The 11,069-nt window shown below is 37.5% G+C and overlaps 1 protein-coding gene across 1 annotated transcript; it reads left to right on the top strand.

The window, feature by feature from the left end:
• Positions 1-927: 927 nt before the first annotated feature.
• On the top strand, positions 928-10,009 carry LOC132183703 (auxin response factor 19). Its single transcript, XM_059597090.2, has 14 exons — positions 928-1,470; positions 1,837-1,952; positions 2,885-2,983; positions 3,071-3,127; positions 3,342-3,497; positions 3,572-3,656; positions 3,926-4,016; positions 4,746-4,910; positions 5,002-5,124; positions 5,469-5,544; positions 5,640-5,778; positions 6,437-8,268; positions 8,368-8,558; positions 9,357-10,009. Exons 1-14 carry the CDS (start codon positions 1,407-1,409, stop codon positions 9,490-9,492), a joined length of 3,330 nt encoding a protein of 1,109 aa, XP_059453073.2. The 5' UTR covers positions 928-1,406; the 3' UTR covers positions 9,493-10,009.
• The last annotated feature ends 1,060 nt before the right edge of the window (positions 10,010-11,069 follow it).

The following is an 11,069-nucleotide window of genomic DNA, read 5'->3' as shown; positions in this document are numbered from 1 at the left end:
TGGTCAAAAAAATGTTCAATAATACATTATTTTTGTTTGCTTGTGGTGTGGGTTAGTTGAGTGTGAAATAAACAAGAGGGGTACATTGGGAAAGAAAGAAAAAATTTATAAGAAAAAACCACAAAATAAAAATAAAAATAAAAATAAAGGGTAAATAATGTTGATCTTTCTCAAGGTTTTGCATAATTATGCTGTATTCCCTCTTTATATATATAATACCCATCAAATAAACTAACCAACTCTCTTGTTAACATAAGTAGGTTTTGGTCAAAATATGTGAAATACTAGCTTTAAGTACCAAAAGGTGCAATTAATCACTAAATTTTATGCTGTGTAATCATTCTACTAATTATCCATTGAGACTTCAAAATTACTTAATCTAATTGGTTCAAAATTTCCTACATTTTCCTATCTCCTTAAAAAATTGTACTACATATGTTTTTGACTCAAAAAATTCCTTGATTGGAAGATCACCTCACTAATCTTAACAGCTGCTCAGCCTCTAAAAAGGGTAGCTTTATCCAATTTTATTTTATTTATTTTTGCATTGTTCTTTAGCTGGATATTCTTCTTAACAGTAGGAAGGAGGTTCCTTCTAATTTTCCTTTCTATATATATATATATATATATATATATATAAATGAGAGTAATACTTGAAAAAGGGTCTCCATAAAAGTTAATTGCTCAAGACCTGCTCAAACAGTTAAGCCTACAAAAATTTTCATATTTTGCTGCTTGCAGTTAAAAATTCAGACAACAAAATTGTTGGAGATTTTTATGGTGGTTAAGAGGTGTATGGAATATTATAGTATAGAATAGAGTAGGGTACTGTGAGATGTATAGAGTAGAATTATTATGTAATTGTCAGTGTCATTACCAAGGGCATAGAGAGACATAAAGAAACAGATAGAGAAAGAGAAAGCAGTAGTCTAGAGAGAGAAACACAGAAAGTGGCTTTGTGTTTTTATAGAGAGAGAGAGAGAAGGGAAAGAGGAAAGGAAAAATGTCTGGGTGTTGTAGGGGAAGATAGGGAACAAAGCTTCAGCATTTGGTCTCTGAGAAACTCAGCAAACACTATAACATCCGCTCTTTTTCATTCCTTCTTTTGCCCCTCCCTTGTCGGCCGGCGACCCCACTCCCATTTTCCGGCGATTTAGCCGGATTATCTCTTCTCGCTCGAACTCCGGTGGAAGTTTGTTTCCTCTTGGTTCCTTGAGCTGATCTGAGCTCATCACTCCAGAAGTCAAAGTCTTGTCTGCTTTTTTCAAGCTTTGATTTTTGTTTGTCTGAGCTTGACCCAGAAGAGAGAGCTATTCAGAGCTTGATTTTGTTTTTCGGAAAATGAAGAGGCGTTGAATTTTTCCGATTTTTTTTTTCTTATTTTGAAAAACTCGCCGGAGAAGACAATGAAGACGCCGGCGAATGGCGCCGGAGCTGGCCCCGTCACGTCAGCTTCCAATCCCTGCGAAGGTAAAGCTCTCTCTCGTTCTCTGTCTATCTATCTTCTGTGTGTGTATGTGTACGAGTGAGAGAGCATTGGACGAATCGTTGTGTGTTGGATCAGATAAAATGGATTTTGTGCTTTTCTTTTTTCTTTTGTCCTTATCTTCTTCTTCGGTCATGTTTGTGCCGGTTTTGTACGGACTTTCCATTCTAGAAAGTCTCCGAGAAAATCGAAAACTTGCAAAAAAGGAAGCGGTTGGACTTTCAATTCCAACCGTTTTTTCCCGTTTTGTTTTCTTGGGAGACAAACAGAAGGTTATTATTAGAGAAAATTAATGGTATGTTTGATGATGGAGTCGTTTCTGACCAATGGGAGCGTGACACGTGGTGCAGGAGCAGAGAAGAAGAGCATAAACCCGGAGCTATGGCAAGCGTGCGCCGGGCCGCTGGTGAACCTGCCGCCGGCTGGGACCCACGTTGTGTACTTCCCTCAAGGCCACAGTGAACAGGTATTGTGTGCTTAACCTTTACTCTTACTCAATGGCTGCTTTGTGTCTCAATTGTAAGTCTCTGATCTCTAATTCTTGTGTCTGATTTCTTTTGGGTTTTATTTCTTGTCTGCCTTTAACACCCAAATCCCCTAATAACACTCCTTTCTTCTTCTCTTTTGTTGTTTTTGGAAATCTTTTTGGGTTTTCCTTCCTTTTTCTAAAGTTGGTTCTTTTAGCTCATAAAGTGGTTTGGTGAAATAAATGAAGAAAGTTTATATGAAAGGGGAAAAAGCATAAATGTGTCTTTTGGGGTTTTACTAAAGTGGGTGTTTTTTGGTAGGTAAATATCGTTTTACCTTTTACGGTGAGATGATGTCGTTTTTCTGATGTGATTATCTGAGTCTTTCAGTTCAAGTATCACACTTTCTTGGATAACATGTTGGTGTGGTGTAGGTATGAGATTAATTTATAAATGAGTAATGCTATTATTTTACGATTGCCTTATAATTTGACGATGTGACAGTGAAAATCAGTCATTGGACAAGCACTTACAAAAAATAAAAATAAGGGCAGATTTTTACTTCCAAGTCATTCTAGTCGTATGGCATAGGTTTAACAGTCTACTAAATAACATTACTCTTTATACATTTATTCTATTTTTCATCATAATTGTATTGAGATTTTTCTTTTCTTACTTTCTTCTAAATGATTGTTGTTGTTGACTTCTTGTTGTTGTTATTGTTACTACTTGTGAGACTGAAAAATCTTAAACGAGTGTATTTTTAGCCTTTGAACAAGGTGAAATAATCCTAAGCATAAATCCTTCATTTGCTTGAAATCATTTTGGAATTCCACGCATACGGTTTCTTAAATGTTTGTAATGTAAAAAGAAGCTTTTACATTTTTGGAGTTAGCGTATCCTGACTTGAGAGTGACAATCCTGGTTTCAGGTTGCAGCTTCTATGAAGAAGGATGTGGATGCGCAAATCCCAAACTACCCGAATCTTCCTTCCAAGCTGCTATGTCTCCTTCACAATGTCACTCTGCATGTATGGCTCACTTTATCTGGCTTTTACCTTCCAAACAGAATGATTTTGTTACGAAGTTTGTAAAGTCTTTATTGTTTGAATGATTAGGCGGATCCAGAAACAGATGAAGTATATGCTCAGATGACACTCCAACCGGTTCCTTCTGTAAGGACTTGACATGAAACTACCAGCATCTTTATTTCATAACAAAACTCTGTAGATGCCCTTAAATCACATGATAGCATATGCTTTGTGGTTTAAGTTTTCCCCAAGCTTAAGGAAACATGTACCCTATCTCAATCTCTAGGAATTTCTGAGAGTGAACTTAGCATGTCCCAAATTGCCAACTCAATCTGAATCTATCAAGCTTGATGTGCAGTTTGACAAGGATGCTCTATTGAGATCAGATCTTGCACTCAAGACGAATAAACCCCAACCGGAGTTTTTCTGTAAAACATTGACAGCCAGTGATACAAGCACCCATGGAGGGTTTTCCGTCCCACGCCGCGCAGCAGAGAAAATCTTCCCTCTTCTTGTAAGCGATTTCCCTTTATTCTAAAGGTTTACTGCATTACTTTCAAATTTTATCTTGTTCCTGTTACTATATAGGACTTCGCCATGCAACCACCTGCTCAAGAACTTACGGCCAAGGATTTACACGATACCTTATGGACCTTCCGCCATATCTATCGTGGTATGTTCTCTTAGCAGCCATTTGAAAGTTTAACAGTTGAACACAAATTGGATTTGGATGCTAAAGAATTCGAAGTTCAAAATTCTACATAATTCTTGAAATAGCTATCTAGCTAATCCAAATGCAGGACATCAATATTTGCAATTCAGAAATTCCATTTAAAGTTCTGTATCCAATCAGAGATTACAGAATCTTTACCTATAATAATTATGTTTTCTGTCATTCGTTTCTAAATATCTGCTGCCAACTCCTTGTTTACCTTCCCCTAGGACAACCAAAACGTCACTTGCTTACGACTGGATGGAGCCTATTTGTTAGTGGAAAGAGGCTTTTTGCTGGTGATTCAGTTTTATTCATTAGGTAATTCTCACTAATTGAAATGATTGGAAAGTTTCTTTTCAATTACCAAATTCGCAATGATATTCATGTTTATATGTTAGTGAACTCCTTAATACATCATGTATATGCATGCTTTTATAATTCAACTAAAATTTTTAGTCATTATACAATTTTGATTCGTGAAGTATGCATCATATTTCAACTCCATTCCTAACAATTATCCTATCTTACCGCCACTATGCTAACAACAATTGCTCGTGTGGCACTTTTTTTGTACATATCTTTATAAATAATAATGGCATACTTATCAAAAAATCTTTATAATGCTGACATCACTAGTTAAGGCACATGATGTTCTCTCAAAATCAAGGTTTATGGACAACAAGTTTTTTCTGTTTATTTTACTTTTACTTTAAATATTAAATTTATGTGTATTCATATTTTTATTTTGTGAAATTAACATATGGCCTAATAATGTGTTATGCAAGAAATGAAGGAAATGTAAACAAAAAACATCTGCCACCACAGTAATTACTGTATGCATAGTGACAGTGAGGCCATATAGGGGTCAATTGTGCTGTTTTGGAAACTTTAAAGACTGAATTGAAACACAAAAAAAAAAAAAAAAAAAAAAAATATCAAAAACGAAATTGCGTATAGTTCAAGACCAGAATTATAATTTGACCGAGATATTTTAAAGGAAACAAATACCCTTTGATCAACCTTATGATATTTAATGCTTGTGAGCAGAGATGAAAAGCAGCAGCTTCTTTTGGGCATTAGAAGGGCTAACAGGCAACCCACCAACCTATCATCATCAGTATTGTCGAGTGATAGCATGCATATAGGGATTCTAGCCGCAGCAGCTCATGCTGCAGCAAACAATAGCCCCTTTACGGTGTTCTATAATCCCAGGTCAATATTTATTGGCTTAGTTATATGTCAAATGAATTAATTTCTCCATATTGAGAGATCAAACTGAACTGAATATTCTTTGTATATGCAGGGCAAGTCCATCAGAATTTGTTATTCCTTTAGCCAAGTACTACAAGGCTGTCTATAGCAACCAAATATCACTTGGCATGCGGTTTCGGATGATGTTTGAAACAGAAGAGTCAGGAACAAGAAGGTAGTTGTATTTGTATTTTTATATTTACTTTGGATGTTAACAATAGCATGGAATTAATGCTTTAGAGAATTGTGCTCAAAGACGCCAATGTGGAAAACTGATGAGAGCTTGATGTTGGAAACAAGATTGACTTCTGTTTATTTCAAATTTCAAAGATAGGTAGTTTAGCACTTGATGTTTAGGTTCCTTATATATTTTCAACTCTAGCCATGATTCTTGAATAGTTAATCAAGTTTCGAGTGGCATGAGAAGCCAAATGGCATTCCTGGATCTGAAGAAATTTGGTTTGGAATATTGATTGAAATTGAAGGATGTTGGTCTTATAGAAAAAAAAAATTCTGCAGGTATATGGGTACAATCACAGGTATCAGTGATCTTGATCCTATTAGATGGAAGACCTCACAGTGGCGTAATTTGCAGGTAAAACTTCTGGCATGTATGTTCTGTTTTAATTGTCAATTTTCACTATCAATAATGTAGAATACCTGTGTGATCACTCGTGTATACTTGAAAAGGTTGGCTGGGATGAGTCAACAGCTGGGGAAAGGCGGAACCGGGTCTCAATCTGGGAAATTGAACCGGTAACTGCTCCATTTTTTATCTGTCCCCCTCCATACTTTAGAACAAAGCGTCCAAGGCAACCTGGAATGCCAGGTACAATATGTGCTGCTGCAGCAACCTTACATCTTGTTTGACACTTTTGTTGTTGGAATCTTGACATCTATTATTTTGTTAAGTCTGAATGTATATAACTTTGAGAAAACAGATCCTTGCTTGGGTGGGACCCTTACTGCATGTTGGGGCTTTTGTTTAAATTTTAATATCTATTATTTTGTTCAGGCATTTTGTATATAAATTCAGGAAAAGTTCTTGCCTTGGGTGGTTTCCTAGGTCATTTATCGCATTGAATACTATTGCCTAGAATTTGCTTTGATGCAATTAATTGTCCTGTAGTGGTTTAAGGTATCAGCTGATCCAATTATCCAATAAAGTATGAATACCTGGAATTAAATGGGGTGGGGTTTCATGCAATTGATTCTCTCCTATCCTGTCTGCGTCAATGTTTGACCTTCGGTATCTTCTGTGTAGTCTTTTGAATGTTGGGTTGTGTGAAATGCCTTAAGCTGATAATTGAAATCTTGAAGAGGCTTTTCATTGTCTTTCTGGCATGGTATTGTCTCTTTTAATTAATCAAACCTAAATAGAGAAGTAGAAGACACTTATATCCTTTTTTGGTTACTTATCAAAAACAAAAAAAAAAACTTATATCCTTTTTTGGTTATTGGACGTTACCTTACTATTACTTTTGCAGATGATGAATCCTCTGAATTAGACAACTTGTTCAGAAGGACAATGCCTTGGCTTGGTGATGATATCTGCATGAAGGATCCCCAGGCTCTCCCTGGCCTAAGTTTAGTCCAGTGGATGAACATGCAGCAAAACCCTTCCTTGGCTAACTCGATGCAGCCAAATTACATGCATTCCATGTCTGGATCTGTTCTGCAAAGCCTTGCTGGAGCAGATCTTTCCCGTCCGTTAGGTTTGTCCGCACCACAAATACCTCAGTCAAACAACTTACAGTTCAATTCCCAGAGGTTACCTCAGCAAGCACAACAGCTTGATCAACTCCAAAAGCTACCATCCACAATGAACCCTTTAGGATCTATTATTCAACCACAGCAACAGTTGGGCGATATTACTCAACAATCAAGGCAAAATGTGGTTAATCAAACTCTACCTTCAAGTCAAGTTCAGGGCCAAATTCTGCAGCCTCAGTCTCTTGTTCAAACTAACAATATCCTTCAGCAGCAGCCATCTATTCAAAACCATCAGCCTCACAGAAATGTCCCTCAGAACCTGCAGCAGCAGCATCAACAACAAAGTATTGGCCCGAACCAACAGCAAAACCTTATTCAACCCCAGCTGCCTGATCAAGTAAACCAACAGTTTCAAACATCTGATAATCAGAGTCACATTCAACTGTTACAGAAGCTTCAGCAGCAGCAGCAGCAGCAATCACTTCTAGCACAGCAGTCAGCTGCTCAATTGACACAACTCCAAGATCCACAGAGACTGTTAGATATGTCCCAGAGCTTCTCTAGATCTATGACATCCAACCAAGTGTTGGAGCTCCCTCAAGCAACCTCTACCTTGCTCCCTCAGTCAAACAATATCCCACTTCAGATGACAAAGAATAACAGTCACACAAATATTCGGTTCTCTCATCCTCCCCAGCAGCCAAAGCCTCAACAACAGCAATCTGGTATTCTGCCTGAAATATCTGGACATGTGGGACTTACCCCAAGCTCAACATCCAATCAGCTATTTACAGCTGCTAGCAGTATGGTGACAGGAGCTGCTGGAGCAGGGCAGTCTGCAATTACCGATGATCTCCCATCTTGTTCCACTTCACCTTCCACAAACAATTGTCCGAATGTGCTTCAGCCAGTGATGACTGGCAGGCCCCATCGAAGTACAGCAATGGCGGAGGACATGGCTCAGTCTGCTGCCACAATTATGAGTCCAAGTCCATTGGAAACCCTGTCATCTAACGCTACCTTGGTTAAAGATTTGCAGCAGAAGTCCAATGTTAAGCCTTCATTGAACATCTCTAAGAATCAAAATCAAGGATTTTTTGCTCCACAAACATACCTCAATGGTGCAGCTGCCCAGACAGATTACTTGGATACTTCATCTTCAACAACATCAGCCGGCCTTTCTCAGAATGATGTCCATTTACAGCAGAATCACAACCCAGTGTCTTTCAATCCACAATCGTTGTTGTTCAGAGATGCTAGTCAGGATGGGGAAGTTCAGGTAGATCCTAGGAGTACGGTTGCTTATGGGACTAACATTAATGGCCAATTAGGGATACCCTTGAATCCTGATCCTTTATTAGCAAAGGGTATGGAAGGGTTAGGGAAGGATTTTCAAAATAATCTCTCTTCAGGGGGCATGCTCGCAAACTATGACAACTCAAAAGATGCTCAGCAGGAACTTTCATCCTCAATGGTTTCCCAGTCTTTTGGAGTACCAGATATGACATTTAACTCGATTGATTCCACAATAAATGATAGCAGCTTCTTGAACAGAGGTCCTTGGCCCCCACCGCCGCAGTTTCCGCGATTGCGGACATTTACCAAGGTTGGGTGCTTTATATCAAACCTTTCAGCAACTGGTACTATGTTCTCTGTCATTTTTCGTACTTGTCTAGGATTTTAACTTTGGTCAATTATTGTGAAGGTGTACAAACGTGGAGCCGTGGGGAGATCCATTGATATCGCCCGTTATTCGTGTTATGATGAGCTTAAACAAGGCCTGGCTCGAATGTTTGGCATAGAGGGACAGTTGGAGGATAGACAGAGAGTAGGCTGGAAACTTGTCTATGTAGATCATGAGAATGATGTTCTCTTAGTAGGCGATGACCCTTGGGAGTAAGTCAATTCCTTTTCTGGTTAGAGGAGCTTATCTTTTGCTTTCACATGCAAACACACACCCACATGCATGTACATGTATAAATTTTCCTGTTGAAAAGAAAGCTTGAGGCTTTCTGTTCAAAATTGGTTTAATAATGTCTTCTGGGCCATATGTTCAGATGGATATTTTTCGTGCGAAGTTTTCTGGTTCCTACAATGTTTTTTAAGCAAATGCGTTTAGGGCCAGCCCTAATGCTCCTCTTTATTTTAGGAAATTCAGATTTTAAACCAATCAACTTCTTGCCTTTATGGAAGGCAACATATTTTTTTTTTGTAAGCTTAAAGACTCTGTTTCATTTGCCGTACTTTATGGTTTTTCCATGCTCACTGGCCTTGAACGATAATCTTTCCTAATCCAGCACTAAAGTTTTGTTGGTTTCATCCAAACTTTTTGCTAATGCTCTTCCCTGAGATGGGAAGTTACCAGTAGATTTATGTCTGGTTCTGAGAAATTTCCATTTCTTTGAGGGAAAACTCAACTTTTTGATGATCTTGGTATAATCTGCCACTTGTTAATTTGTTGGTCCTATTTCAAGTGACTGGAGAAATTCATTGATCTAAGACAAGTTTTTTTTCAATGGAAAACCACGTATGGCATATAACATCTAACATCAGAAGAATTGAAGCCTTGTCAAAGTGTATCATATTTGTATGTCCATTAAGTTATCTCCAAAATATTTAAGTCGGAAAACTCCAAATTTGTCAACATAGTTAGTCTGTGTCTCTTGCATTTTTTAATGTTTTGGGTTATTTCAGGGAGTTTGTTAACTGTGTCCGCTGCATCAAGATCCTGTCCCCTCAAGAAGTCCAGCAAATGAGCTTAGATGGAGACTTCGGAAGCGCTGTCCTTCCAAATCAAGCCTGCAGCAGCTCTGATGGTGGAATTGCTTAATGTAGTCTTACCTGATGATAAGGATTCTTCTTCCAGATTGGGAGCTTATACTGTTTATAATAATCTGTTCATAGCTTTCCATATGGCATGTATTAGCTATATCCCACAACTGGCTTTTCCAGTTGCAGGCCCATTAAGAAGTGATCCTTAGTCTGTTGGAGTGGGTCTTTTCTTAAATTTTGGCACCATTCTGAAACTGTGAGAAGTAGGGGGCGAGGAGATGTATTTCCAGAATAGTGAACAACCCAGTTTGGTATGAGTCACAGCTCTTCGACATGATGATGATGATGCTGTGAGATCAATACCCAATTATTTTCCCTCTTTTTTTTTCTTTTTTTTTTTTAGTATTTGAAACTGTCCCACTCAAGTGCTCTGTAGAAAGCAAAATCATGAAATTGTAAGGCCTAGTTTTCGAGTGTGTAAATTTGTAGATTTCTTCAGTCCTTCAATGGAATCGATTATATGAAATTGAGTACAATAGTTTCTCTGTGATTGTGCAGTTTTGTGCACATTCCAAGCCAGTTGTCTTTTTTTTTTAGCTGAACTCAACAAGTACTTTTTGTCAGAAAGAAAGTTTCGATATTCCATAAGAGGTAACAGCCATAACTTAGAATGATGTAGGGAAATCTCATAATGCATGCAGGCAATCATACAAACATCTATGGGTTTGCAAATCAATCCTTGTAAAACTAGTATTTGCACGCCAATCCCGATCTTTGCGAACCAGTCCCTACCAAACTGGTCCTTGCAAAATCAATCTTTGCAAGGCCAGTCATTGCAAAGCCAGTTCTTATAAAATAGTCCTAGCAAAACCAGATTTTGCTAACTAATCTCTGGAAAAATGTTATTTGTAAACCAATCTCTAAACCATTAGAGTCTGTTTGGTAAATTACCAATTTTGAGAAGTGTTTTGGGATTTGAAAAGAGTTTTGAAAGAAACTAAAAATTGAAAATTGATTTGGTGCGGTTATATTTGAAAAAAAAGTTAAAAATTAGTTTGGTAAATTTTGGAAGTGTTTTGTAAATATTAAAATTTGAGAAGAATTTTATAAAATAAAAATTCAAAAATTGTAGTACCACAATGGTGGGTGGTGCTCTAGCGGCCCTAACGGTGGCTGCTGGCCACTCTATGGCGGCCACCACACCACCACTTTTTTTTTTTTTTTTGTTAAAAAATTGCGTTTTATTGCTTTTTAGAAGTGTTTCGAGTTTTGAGGAGTTTTATAGTTTGCTTTGAAAAATGTATTAATATTAGGGGCCATATCTGAAAATCCATTTGGTTAACCAATTTTAAAGAGTTTTCAGTGTTTGAGAAGTGAATAGAGTTTTATATTTGACACCACTCTCTCTTAGTATTTGCAAAGCAGTCCTTGAAAAGTAAGTCTAACATTCTCTAACCAATTACCATTTACCAAGCCAATATTTGCAAGACCAGTCCTTGCAAACTAGTTCTTGACGAATAGTCCCCTATAAACAAGATTTTGCAAATTAGTCCTTACAGAACCATAATTTTCTTTTGTTTAGGTTACCAGTTACTTGCATGCCCATTAAGCATGAAACTCTGTGGCCTATAGATA

This window comes from Corylus avellana, chromosome 7 (genome assembly GCF_965113065.1).
Source record: "Corylus avellana chromosome 7, dhCorAvel1.hap1.2, whole genome shotgun sequence".
NCBI classification, from domain to species: Eukaryota; Viridiplantae; Streptophyta; class Magnoliopsida; order Fagales; family Betulaceae; genus Corylus; species Corylus avellana.
The sequence above is the reverse complement of the archived record's forward strand: the minus strand, read 5'-3'. Positions and strand labels throughout refer to the sequence as shown.